This window comes from Pipistrellus hanaki (assembly GCF_964339955.1).
Source record: "Pipistrellus hanaki genome assembly, chromosome: 3".
Taxonomy (NCBI): domain Eukaryota; kingdom Metazoa; phylum Chordata; class Mammalia; order Chiroptera; family Vespertilionidae; genus Pipistrellus; species Pipistrellus hanaki.
The window spans coordinates 164,102,255-164,116,477 of record NC_140505.1 but is presented as its reverse complement, the minus strand read 5'-3'; the positions used below and the strand labels follow the sequence as shown (position 1 = coordinate 164,116,477).

General features: G+C 36.1%; 1 protein-coding gene across 1 annotated transcript in view; it reads right to left on the bottom strand.

Annotated features, from left to right (window-relative positions):
- Nucleotides 1-885: 885 nt before the first annotated feature.
- SLC15A5 (solute carrier family 15 member 5) overlaps nt 886-14,223 on the bottom strand; it is a gene marked incomplete at both ends in the record, with an annotated part of 73,144 nt that continues 59,806 nt past the window's right edge. The window contains 2 exons of the mRNA XM_084876436.1: nt 886-1,033; nt 6,321-6,429. Of these exons, the coding sequence (XP_084732562.1) occupies nt 886-1,033; nt 6,321-6,429 (257 nt within the window). The remainder of the gene's footprint in view (nt 1,034-6,320; nt 6,430-14,223) is intronic.

The following is a 14,223-nucleotide window of genomic DNA, read 5'->3' as shown; positions in this document are numbered from 1 at the left end:
CTCATTTAACCTTCCTTAATTTTTTTTCTTTCCTTTAATCCCAGTATTTGCACCACATAATTTATTTTACAATTTCTTCAGCATTTGGGTATCTGCTTGTTGTTAAGATCCTTTGTTTTAGTAACATTGCTTTTCAATTCTGAGAAAATTTCCTTAGTTCACATATAGATAGTGTAACATCAAGATCCAATATAGTTCAATTATCTGTAGGTTTAGTATTTGCTTAGACATAGTATACAATCACAATGCCTGGCATATAATAAATGCTCAATAAATATATTAAAAGGAAGAATATAACTACCATACTGTTATTTTTATTCTAATGGCACATTTAAACAACAACAAAAAAAATACCACATCTGTTGCTTTGAATGGCTGAACCATTGTAAAAAGCTGTGAAATATTGTGATGTATAGGAAACTGTCATTTTGTTGTATTCACTTAGACTTTGAAATTACTGTATTAATTAAAAAAATACATTTTATTTATTTTTTTACAGAGAGGAAGAAAGAGGGATAGAGAGATTGAAACATAAATGAGAGGAAAACATCAATCACCTGCCTCCTGCACACCCCCTACTGGGGATGTGCCCGCAACCAAGGTACATGCCCCTGACCAGAATCGAACCTGGGACCTTTCAGTCCGCAGGCCGATGCTCTATCCACTGAGCCAAACCAGTTAGGGCTACTGTATTAATTCTAATACATAGCATATTAAAGCAAAATCATACTGATTTATTAGAGTCACAATTAGTCTTTGTAAATATACAAAGTAGTATTCATAAAGGCACTCCATACGTATCAGCTCAAACTAAAATGCATAAAGTGTTCATTGAGAAAAACATTGAATACTTTGCTCATAAGACAGGTGGAATCAAATATAGTTTCAGAGGGCTGTCTCCCAGAGATCAATCCTGGAAGAAAATTCCCGTGTACTGCCATAAAGTTTCGGAGACTTTTCATGCAGGAAAAGTGTTTCCTCAAGATGACTTACACTGATGTTCTGGGCATTAAAATGATTTAGATTACAATATCTAAAAAATAAAGAAAAAAAGGGTTTTTTTTTTAGGACCAGATCATTTGCTTTCCTCCTGTGCTTGTGTACCTTTTATTATGGAGCCATAGATACTGGCACAACAGTGATGATTATTTAAGAGCACCGCTCACCAAAAAGTCTTTTATAACCAACGAAAGGCGGTTTAGTGCATAGGAAGGTATCTGTTAAAGATCTTTAGGTGGTGCTCTTTCACAACAAGCTGTGAGTCTGACAGTGAGAAAGTGAAGTGTGAAACCCTGTCGCCTTCAAAGATTTGGAGGCAGCCAGGGTTCACCAGTAAGGCTCATCAGATGCAGTGGGGATTTGTAAAGTTGATGCTGAGATTATGTGGAAAACATCATTGTTGAAGAAAAAAAAAATCCATGGACATATTTCTAGAATGTGTGCCTTCTACCTTGACCCAAGAAAGACCTGGCTTTCCTGAGTGTCTTCAAAATGCCAAGTACCATGCTAGGGCACTAACTATGCTCACCCCAACTTCTGAATTCTCCCGACAGCCCTAGAAAGATGGAATCATCCCATTTCACAGGCATGGAAACTGAGGTTCTAAAAGGTGAGATAACTTGCTTAGGGTTTGTATGAATAGTGGTTGGCAGAGACTGGATTTGGAATCAGAACTCATTTCTACTTGGAGTTCTGGCCTTTTCCTTCTATGTCCTGCTGCCTCTAAAGGCAAACAATTTTCTTAAACACATAAGCCTCAGGAGAATAGGAATCTAAGTGCTTTGTTCACTGCTTTTTCCTAGTGCCTTGAGCAGTACCTGGTACATAGCAAATGTCTGATATTTATTTATTGAATGAAGAAGTGAATATGGATTGTAAGTCCGATTTTATCAAGAACATATCAATTTCTGGGATAAGACATCTATAATATTTTGACTTGTGAAGGTTTCCAAAGCTGATCTCACCTTCTTTTCCTTCCTAATATGTTGCTAAAAATAACTGTAAGAGAAGAATATTCATGGTCATTTATAACTGACATATGCCACTTTCAATTGATATAGGTTGTACACAAAAGATTACTGGCATAATTGACAAAATAAGTGCAATGATAGATATAAACTCGATGTGTTTTACAACATCCTATATAATAAAAGGATACTATGCAAATCAACTGAATGGCAGAATGACTGGTTGCTATAATGCACACTCACCACTAGGGGGCAGATGCAGAAAGCAGGAGCTGTCCCCTGTGGTCAGTGCACTGCCAAAGGGGGAGTGCCCCTAGCCAGAAGCTGGGCCTAAGCCGTCAGTTGGACATCCCCTGAGGGCTCCTGGACTGCAAGAGGGTGCAGGCCAGGCTGAGGGACCTCCCCTGAGTGCACGAATTTCGTGGACCAGGCCTCTAGTTGATGATAAAACAAACACCCTTTTGCCATCTCCCCTGGAAACATGTATAACACCTGTTAATGTTAGCATCCAATGAGGGATAGGTATTGATATTAAGTACTATAGAGATATTTATCTAATACTTTTCAGCAAGAAGAAGATATTTTTTTTTCTGCCTACGTACTTCACCCACAACCTGGAGAGCCTCAGTTATGACATGTCACCATTTCTCTATTTCAGATTTCTTTGCAGAGACTCTATACAAAGTCAGGAAGCTCTTGTTTTTTTGTTTGTTTATTGTTTTTGCGTTTGTTGTTGTTTTTTGTACAAATTAAAGGTAAGTTTGGCCTGACATCCATGGGTAAATCATAACTCTACTCAGGTGATATCTCAGTGACCCTGACAAGATTAGGATGGATTTCAGACTTACATCAGGATGGCATCACACTGATATAACCTTGGTGATGGGGGTTGCCCTCTGGTGCTAACACAGACCTAATGACACCTGTATATTGATGAGGGTGCTGTTTCATAATTAATCCACTGTCCTTAAAATCTTTGGGGAAAAGAATAGGTCGGGACTGTCCTGTTCTTGATAAATGTGCCATTGCTGTTATCTGCCTCTGAACACCTTTGTGTTTGATAAAAATTGAATTGTGATTGGATGTGTATTGTGACCAAACACTATCTGACTCATACATAATGTTTCCACAATACGGTCCCTGAGACACCTGTGTTTTCTCCTGTTTCTTTGCATACTTGTTGTTCATTAGCATTTGACAATAAATATCAGTATAAAAATAAATCAGAGTCACGCACTTCTCCCTGAGGTCACTGATAGTCCCACCTTAATTTCCGTACAGTTTCTTGCCTAGATCTTCTGGGTTGGTCCATTTTATCCCAATGGGCAACACATACCCAAGGCAATATGTGCCTTTGCTCTAATAGTTGGTTCTAGCTATTTAATCTCTTTAGGCAAAATTTCCAAACTCTTTTTTCTTCTAATATGTGACACTCATTCTTTCCCTTTGGAGTGGCTGATTAACATGTGATGGTGGTTATAGTCACTTTAATGGAAGTGACTGGTTTTCTACCTACCTATGAGAGTGAAGGGGTTGTCAGAAAGAAAAAGAGAGAGAAGGGAGGGAGGGAGGGAGGAAGAGAGAGAGAGAGAAGAAATTGTTGTTCCACTTAGTTACCCATTTATTGGTTGACTCTTGGATGTGCCCTGATAGGAGATTGAACCTGCAACCTTGACATGTTGAGATGACGCTCTAACCAACCAAGTTACCTGGCCAGGGCTCTTTAGTTTTTTAAGTACAGTGTAACAGGGAGGTGATAGATATAAAATGAGGTTATCTGTGTGTACCTAGCATGCTGACTAAGACACATGGAAAATTATATTTTCCCCTTCCTGCTTGTTTTATCCTCTCTCTCTCTTTTTTGCCCTTCCCTTAAAAAGTATGCATTAAAAGAGAAAAGAGATGAAGAAGATTTAGTAAGAATCAGATTCATTCTAAATAAACCCTATATTATCATTTAGTTCGTTCTCATCCTCGGTTCCCCTAATCTCTGGTGCTTTGTATATTTTTAGTTTTGCCTCCTCTGCATCCCACTTCTTTATGGTAACTCATTTGCTTGACAACCACAGAGCAAGAATCACACTTACATATTTTAATTTGAGCACTAGATGCCAGCTTCATGTAGACTGGTGCTTTGCTTTTTTCAATTCTATTTTTCTAGTTCCTGGAACACTGCTTAGTATGCTGGCTGAATGAATGGATGAATGAATAAGCGAGTAGCTCCCTGAGCTAATAGTCTCTGGTTCCAGGGCTAGTTCTACCTGAACTCAGCTCATAATCATGGTCATCGTGGCCACATCTCAGCATGGGTCTAGAAGAATGAAAAGGAGGAAAAGGGAAGCATAGAGCAGAGTATGAGGCCATTATTATTAACATCACTAACTTTCTGAGCACTTACTCATCCTTACAACTTCACAATTGCTATTCTTATTGTTTCCATGTTACAAAAGAAAAAACAGGTTTAGCAAGATTAAACAGCTCCCTGAGGTTAGTGCAGCTAAATTGTGGGACTGAATTCAACTGAGCTGACCTTAGAGATTGCCTATTAAACTACGCCAAAACAGACAAGGGTCAACTCTTACAGCGGGGGAGGGGGGGGGGGAAGCAAACATTGAGAAATAGTACAGGCGTGTGAGAATTGGCAGATGGGCATCAGCCCTGTGCTTGGAGCCAATGGATGGAGGGGAAAGAGGCCTTGTTTCAGCTTCAGTTTTTGTTGCTGAGTCTATTTTTATTACAAAGCTGGGGATATTCTTGCTAGATCCTTCTGCAAGACTGATTATTTTATTTTTAACCCTTTGCACTCCGCTGTCCCCTCTCAGGGGACATCGGAATTCTAGCATATCACTCGGATGTCCCCTCTCAGGGGGGACATTGCAGTTTATTAGTGATTACGGGGAATTGAGTTAATTCAACGCACGTTTCCGCCGCAAAGTAGCGTCGAGTAGCTGGTAGCCAATGTCCAGAATGGTTGGGAGTGCAAAGGGTTAATTTCAGAATGAAATAGGCATTTTAGGGAAAGCATGCATTGTGGAGGGTCATTTTGATAACGTACACCATGGAAGGAAAGAAATGATGAAACTCACGCAGCCATTCAGATGTTTTTCATTGGATTTTTGACTGTTTATTTTTATTAAAAATATTGGGGTGACATAGGCTAAGAAAATTATGTTTCAAGTGTACAATTCTATGATACACCCTCTGTATGATTTGACCGTTAATCCCACCTCTCTCATGTACGGGACCAAATGCTCCATGAGAGCAGGATCAGAGGTGGCACTCTGCATTATTGACTCATTGACTTTGTATCCTTCTAATAGTTGACCACAGTACCTATCACTGACTGATGTTCTAAAGGAAACTTACTAGGTGGGTAAAAGGATGATTTAAGCAAGGGAGAAGTGATGATGGGGTAAACTTGATTAAATGTATAAGTGAATGGAGGGAAGTGAGGAAAATAAAGATCTGTTTGTTCCCACTATGTGGCAGGTATTATGCTAGAATCTTTATAAGACTTTATGTCCTTAAAGCCCATAAGAGGTCCTTATTATTGTCTTTATTTTTACATGTGGAGAGAGAGAGAGAGAGAGAGAGAGGGGGGGGGGAGAGAAATACTGGCAATGGATGGATGAATGGTAGATGAAACATATTAAGCCACCGAAGGGTCTCAGGTGACTGGCTAAATGATTTTTCCTAGTTTGTTATTGACATTGAAATGGTCACTGCTGATTCAAAAGCCTGAATGGAATCGGAATCTTAAGCATCATAGCTATTTATTTAATTATACTTGCTTTTAATGATAATGATTCATTCTCTTTTATTACCAATATAGTTATTTCTTTTTCTTTTTTTTTTTTAAACTTTTAAAGATATATTTTATTGATTTTTTCACAGAGAGGGATAGAGAGTTAGAAACATCGATGAGAGAGAATCACCGATCAGCTGCCTCTTGCACACCCCCTACTGGGGATGTGCCCACAACCAAGGTACATGCCCTTGACCGGAATCGAACCTGGGACCTTTCAGTCCGCAGTCCGACGCTCTATCCACTGAGCCAAACCGGTTTCGGCACCAATATAGTTATTTCTAATTCTAAAGTAGTACTACGTAATGGAGGAAGAAAAGTTTGCTTTAGAACATCTTGTAAAATCAACTAAAGAACTGTTTTTATTATAAGGCTTGATGAAAAAAGTGAATTCTAAATGGGACATTTCTGGCTCTGAATAATCTGTTAGATTTCTCTAATATGCTAATTTGTCTAGTCATGGCATACAGGATTCCCGTTGGCTCAGTGATGGTTCCCAGGTCGATATTTCTTGAACTCAGAAATTTTTCATTTTACCACACACATACCTTTGTGAAATACTCCAGAATCCCAGGACGTTCAACAATGTTAATGATGCCAAGAAGAAGAAGAAGCTCTCTAAATTGCCTTTGTTTAATGTGTTTGGAAACCAATTGCCTGTTTGGAATAAGTGTAATTGTTATTCAACAGCAGAGTTGTAAGTTTCTGTGAATATTTTATCATTCCACGATTCATAGAGCTTTATTCGCTTCAATAATACCTACAAAGCAAAAAAAAAAAAGCTCATCTGAAACTCATTGTCAAAATTTATTTAATTCTGTAAATAACAGGAAAATGACAAGCAAAGCACCCAAGGTCAGAAAAACTTAATTTACATAACAGTGTAAGTGCCAGAAGAACGGGGCTGTAAAAGTAACCCTGATTATCCTATTAATTTGCAGGAACCACATTTGTCTTATTCCTGTCTAGTATGTAGAACAGTGGCTGGCATGTAGGGATTGTTTAGTAAATATACATTAAATGAATGAAAAATATTTGCCATGACCAGGTAGTCTGATGCATATGCTAATTGTAAGGTTATTGAGATAATATGTGTAGATGCTAGATGCTACATTATTTTGACAACTTAAATAAATCTAGTGTTATTTTATTATAATTACTTGCAATCTGATTGTCAGAAACTATTTTCTTGAACTGGTGAGTAATTCCTTCAATTTAATACTTCCTTCTGATCAAACTAGTACATATGAAACTATTAAATAAGAAAATGTGAAATTATTTAGGATTCAAGGTAATTGTTTTTATTTTGCTCCTAAATTTTGACTTTTGATTTGGGTCTTTGCTATAACTCTGTCTCTCATTCCATATCCAAATCTCTCTCTCTCTATCATTCTGTCTTTATCTTTCTATCTCTATTATCTCTATTTTCAGCTATACCTATATAATCTATTAACATCTATATCAATATCTCTGTGTATCATTTCTCTATACAGTTTTTCTTTAGTGAGTTTGAGATATTATTTAATACATTGTATGAAATATACTGTATTATGTTATATATGCAGTAGTCATTCTATGTAATGCCTTTAAAACAGCAGTGAGATCCTAGTATTAACAAATACATTGCAGATACATAGTATTTCAGAATGTTTTAAAGGGTGTTCAAAAGAGAGCTTCAATTCAATTGTGGTTCTGCATGTGTAGAATATTTTCAAATAATGAGAACAGAAATTGATCATCTTTGAAAAGACAGATGTCAAAGTTTCTGGCATTTTATTATTATTTTTTGAAATAGGAGCAGCTCCTACAATGGGTTGTGAAGAGGGTGTAGGATCAGGGCAATCAGTCCATATGCCAATAGACTTGATTTTCAGTGCCATCATTGGCACATGGATTGTGGGTTGCTTCCTGAACTAGAAAATGGTTCTTGGCCTCTCCCTTGACAGTGCATACTTTTAAATGGGATTTGAATTAAATGCTCTGTTCAAGGTTGATAGTCAGCAAGTGCATAAGTATGACAGTTGTGATTAATTGTGCCACTTCCCATTTAAAGCTGTTTCTCCTCTGTCATTTAACTTCTCAATGACTATTATTATGGATCAACCATGAAAATTAGCTTTTGTCCATTATAGTCTTGGACCTATAAATGAAATGTGGTATTGAGTTTAAAGCTATTTGTAAGTTCTACTTTCACATTTTATTAATTTGTGTTCTATTACAATAGAAATTTATGGTTTTATTGCTATATTGACATGATGCCTTTATCTGATATTTAGGAGCAGTTTCACTAATGTTTTCTCTAGGTCTGGCCATTGAATATTTTGTATCTCTCTCTCTCTCTCTCTGTGTGTGTGTGTGTGTGTGTGTGTGTGTGTGTGTGTGTGTGTGTGTGTTTGTAGAAACTAAGCATTTGATTGTACTTAAAAGGGGGGGGGGCGCGCGGAATGGAAGTCCATGTTGAGATAACATCACACATATTTCCAGAAAGAACTAATCCATCCTGCGAAGCTATTCGAACAGTCCTATTTTCTTATTTCTCTTGAATTAATATCCCAATCATATTTCTGCCCTTTTCATTTCACATCAGCACTTTGCATGCCATTCGATTATATCATTTGATCACTGTGTTTCTCTGGCTACAGTAAAAGGAGTTTGCACAGAGTATGCAATGCCTCAGAATTAACATGACATTAATTCTTCTTGGAGCATGAATTTTGGTCCATAGTAAGTAATTGGAAATTCTGTCTTTACATTATAATGAAGTCAGATGAATGAAAAGAATATAAATTCTATGAGATCTTTAAAGATAAAACAATATTTCTAAAATTGTGTAATTAGAGCAACTACTGGTTTATTGGGAGACAGCACCAGACCCTGGGACATGCCAGTGTGCTTTTGTCTGTCACTGGGGATACCGAGATGACCACCTCAGTATCCACAGATGAGAAGGACTATGACTTGGTATTATGGGCATTTGGGATGATAGAAGAATGTCTTACTAGAAAGGCTAGAGAAAGGCAGTGGAAGTTTTTGAGTAAGACAAAATAAACTGAGTGGAGTTATTTAAAAATAAAATGAAAGATTGCCCTATCACCTACCCAAACTCCTGATAACACTCCTATATTCCTCCTTAAATATCATTTTCAGAGTTCAGCTTTCTTCCTAATCCTGATCTTTACGTTAGCCTTATATTTTTGCCTTATTTAACTATAATTTAACATCCTCTGTGTAGCTAATTTACATGCTGAGCTTCAAGGTAAAGGGAACCATCACCTGAATTGATAGTGTGGAACAAACACTAGCATCAAATTGGAAAGAGAGATTCTTTATAAAACCTAAAAGTTGCTTTATTTATGTAGAGATTATCTATCTATACAAAGAGGTAGCATTTGGGTATAAAAAAAGCTATAGAAAGAGCAGGGCTTTGGAGTCAGAGAGTCTTTGGATGTCAATATTGTCTATTATTTAACAGTTTTGTTGTTGGGCATTTGCCCAACTCGACCACTTTAGCCTTGATTTCTTTTTTCTAAAATACAATAATAGCTCTCTCACTGAGCTGTTATGGGAAGTAAAAGAGATAATAGATATCAACAGTTGAACACAGAGGAGGCAGTCCATAAACATTAGATGATCTCCTCCCCATGCTGACTTTTAAGATAGCTGTTCCAAAAGCAGGTAGCCTGAGCTTGATCTTGGGCCCATTTCCTGTCAGATATTTCTTCATGTTCTGTGTGCTACACTTTTTTCTTTTTATCATTATCCCAGGACTGGTTGTAAAATGTTCCATTTAACATTGTCAGTTGACTCAGCTCTTAGGTACTATAATTTTATTTTAGTAGCTTATAAACTTTTATTGTCATAATTCACATTTGTGCCATTTTTCATCTGCCATTTCTAGTAGCTGATGGAAATCAGGAGTTTCCTTGCAAAGGAGATAAAGAGAACACTTTAGGTCTAGAATGGAACCAGCTAAACTTCTTCAAATCTTAGGTTGGTTGGGTAGGAAGATTAACAATATGAGAAAAAATGTGCCCTATAAAGATTCTGGGGAACAGTAAGTGACATTTGTTAATGCTCACAGTGAACCCCAGTTAAACATTTTAATGTTATAACCAGATAGTTAATAATGAGGCTAGATAACTGAGATAATACCACACACAAAATATTTGTTCTGAAGTCCCCCAAATATTTCTTGCTCAGTTATAGTTATTTGTTAATTTTAAAAGAAACCCCAAAAACTAATTTGAAAGAATATATGCACCTCTATGTTCACTGTAGCATTATCTAGTATAGCCAAGATTTGGAAGCAGCTCAAGTATCCATCAGTTGATGCGTGTATATAAAAGTTGAGGTACATGTATACAATGTAATACTACTCAGCTATAAAAAAGAGAATGAAATCTTACCTTTTGTAAGAGCATTGATGGACCTGGAGAACATTATGCTAAGTGAAATAAACCAGTTAGAGAATGACAAGTATATGATTTTGCTTATGTGTGGAATCTAGTGAATAAAATGAACTAATTCATGCACTTGGGGTGGGGGGGGGTGGAGTGGGCCTAAGCCATCAGTTGGACATCCCCTGAGGGCTCCCGGACTTTGAGAGGGGTCAGGCTGGGCTGAGGGAACTCCCCACCCCCCACAGTGCACAAATTTTATGCACAGGGCTTCTAGTATGTATATGTGTGTGTGTGTGTGTGTGTGTGTGTGTGTGTGTATGTGTGTGTGTGTGTATGTATATATATATATATATGTGTGTGTGTGTGTGTATATATATATATATATATATATATATATATATATATAAATAAATAAATAAATAAATTGATTTCAGAGAGGAAGAAAGAGAAACATCAATGATGAGAAAGAATCATCTCCATGCACGTCCTTTATTGTGCCTCCTGCACACCTTTTATTGTGGATTGACCCCAATTCCCTGACTGGGAATCCCCCTGACCTGTTGATACATAAGTTGATGCTTAACTACTGAGCCATACCAACCGGGCTCAGAGCACCTTTTTATCTACTAGATAGGATGCTGCCTGATTCACAAATCAAGCCAATTAGATCTTCAAATTTACTCAGTTGAGTTTTGTTTGTTAACAGATTGAAAATAAATGAGGTAAATATTAAACATAAGAAAATTACAAAACAAGTCTAAGGGAAGTAAAATGAAAAGAAATAAAGACGAGAGAAGAAAATCAATATATTAAAGTATAGTAGATTTAATGGTCCTAAGAGCTAATTCATTACTCAAAAAAAAAAAAAAAAATGTAACAACAAGAGCCCTTGACAAATCTGTTCAAAATATATGACAAAAAATATTAGAGAAGCCCTGACCAGTTTGGCTCAGTGGATAGAGTGTTGGCCTGTGGACTGAAGGGTCCTAGGTTCAATTCCGGTCAAGGGCATGTACCTTGGTTGCGGGCACATCCCCAGTGGGGGTTGTGCAGGAGGCAGTTGATTGATGTTTCTCTTTCATCGATGTTTCTAACTCTCTATCCCTCTCCCTTCCTCTCTGTAAAAAATCAAAATATTTTAAACAAACAAAAAAAAAATAGAGAAGACAACAATGTTTAGTGATGAGTGTTCTATATTAATGTAAAAAATCTCATAAAAATGGGATAATTATCTAGGAAAATATTAATTGCCAAAATTGAACCAAGAAGAAATGAAAACTATAATATCAAGAAATAGTAGGGGAAAGTTACAAAGAATTATGTGCAAAACAGACATTAGGTCCTGAATGCACCTTTCAATTTTTATGGAAGAAATGAATCTTTCCTTTAGATCTTTCCAGAGTGTAGCAAAAGATCATCAAGTATTGATGCTATCAAGTATTATTTATTTCTTGTAAGTAAAGGTGATTTAAAATTTAAAAATCTATTAATTAAATATACTATATAATGGCAGGAGCAGTAAGAAAATCAAAAGGCAATCTCAAGAGCTGTTTAAGAAGCATTCAATAAAATGTAACCTGCTTTGTTTAAATATCAGAAAATAAGAAATAGAAATCTTCTTATACTAAAAAATAACTTTAAAATTATCTTTATAAATCTACAAATATGCTTATTAGAAAAATAGAGGTTAATATTAAGGTCATAAGCAAGATAAAATGTGATTCTCTTCTGGTATAACCATTACTCTAGAAGTTCTATGTCCTGATAAAGACACAAAACATAAGAGCGAATGTTGGAAATATGGATAAAAATTATATTTAAGCTCTGCCTGGATAGCTCGTTGGTTAGAGCATTGTCCTGATATGCCAAGGCTATGGGTTCAATCCTGTCAGGGCACATATAAGAATCAACTAGTGAATATATAAATAAGTGGAAGAGCAAGTCAATTTCTCTCTCTCTCTCTCTCTCTCTCTCTCTCTCTCTCTCTCTCTCTCTCTCTCCTTCTCCTCCTCCCTCTTTCAAATAAATAAAAAATTAAAAAAAATGATATTTAAGATTAGATAATTTTGATTTAAACCTAAAAGATCAACTAAAATTCTCTCATAAATTTAAAAAGTTTAGTGTAAGGTCTGGCCGGTGTGCTCAGTGGTTGAGTATCAGCCTATGAACCAGAGTTCATGGTTCGATTCCCAGTCAGGTCATATGCCCGTTGTGGTCTCAATCCCCAGTGGGGGCATGCAGGAAACAGCTGATCAGTGATTCTCTTACTATTGATGATTTTATCTCTCTCCCTCTCCCCTCCTCTCTGAAATCAATAAAAATATATTTTTCAAAGAAGTTCAGTGCAAGATGCAGACAAACATTACTAATCTTATGTAATAGTGATTATCTCAGTGAGTTGTAATGAGGGGAAATGACTCAGTTCATAACAGCAAAAAGAAAATGAGCATAAAATTCCTACAATAACTCTGACAAGAAATGTTCAGAATATATAAGGAAAGAAGAAAATTTTGCTAAACTGAATTTTTAAACATTGAATAAATAAAAAAGTTATGCTGTAGGTGTTGATGGGATATGAAATATTATAAAGGCTTTATATTTTTTCTAAAATTAACTTACCAAGTGTTACTTATTAAAAAATAGAATTTGGAGAAAACTGATAAAATGATTCTGAAATTCGTCTGGAAATATAAACCATAGGAAATATTATTTTTATTACTGAAGAATAAGCCATAAGGAGAAGTATGATCAGTAATATCTGATATGTAATTTTAATCACCAAATTGTAATAATTACAAAGAAGATGATACTAAATCAAGAGATAGCTGAAACTGTTGCCAGCATATGCCATTGGTGAAATTCCTGTGATGCTAGTGGGAGTGGGGTTCTTGCAATATCTTGAGATAAAAATTTTTCTAAGACTTGCATTTCTGATTTCTTTTAAAACAACAAAAAGGGAGGGTTTTTCATCACAACCAACTTTTCTTCAGCAATTGAAGACTTGGATAACAACCTCAACACTAAAACCTGAAAATCATATGCTATTCATGAAACTGTCCTAAGACATTGTTTTGGAAACCCTCATACTCTACGTAAGCATAGTAGTCTATTCTGAACCCTAAAATTCACTCACCTCAGGCACACATGGCATTATATTCAGTGCTACAGCATATTGCTTTCTAATCAAGGCAGATTTCTGCCGTAATTTTTTAGAGGCAAAAAACCACAATATTTCCTCTTTTTTTACTAATTACTATTTAATTTTGAATGTAATGGAAGTTTTCAAATCTGAAAATGTGCCTTTTGGAATCTTTCAAATAATAGTTGGGCACAGTAAGCAATTATTTTCCTCAGACTTGGTTACTTTTCTTTTTTTAACGTTACTTTCTCTAATGCTCATATCTATCAATAATCCAAAGTTGCTGAGACAAAACTGAAATGAATTTTATACCTCAGTTTATTTTAGACACATCTATGCTTTTTGCTTGGGAGCGAAGAAGTATGCAATTAAAAAGATGTAGCAGTCTTTCTCCAGGGGGTATGTGCTGAGGTGCCACGGGAAATAAACCCTGTGCAGTGAAGAGAGCTTTGGTATCGGGAAGCCACCATTGCTATGTGATTTAGGCGACTTATATAACCCTCTGAGCTCATTTTCTTCTTGTATATGGTGGGGCTACACATATCTACCACCAAAGGATTGCTGTAAAGATTTAATGAAATAATATCTTTGTGAAATGCATACAGCAAGGTCTGCATGTAACTGACACTTAATAAATGTTAATTTCTTTCCTTCCTCCTTTCAGTAACCTGATTTAAATGCTTCATTTGAGATTCATAGCTCTCCTACCTGAGTTAATTTTTAAAACACATTAATTTTCATGATACCTGAAGGAAATAATACCTAACAACTATATTCTACTTTGACTTTTCTGTCATTTTTTCATATTTATCTAGTAAGTACTCAAACGATCACCTTTATTTCACAGATAAGGAAACAGAGGCACAGGGAGGCTGAGCTGTATTTCAAAAGTCATTTCAAGGAGATAGAACA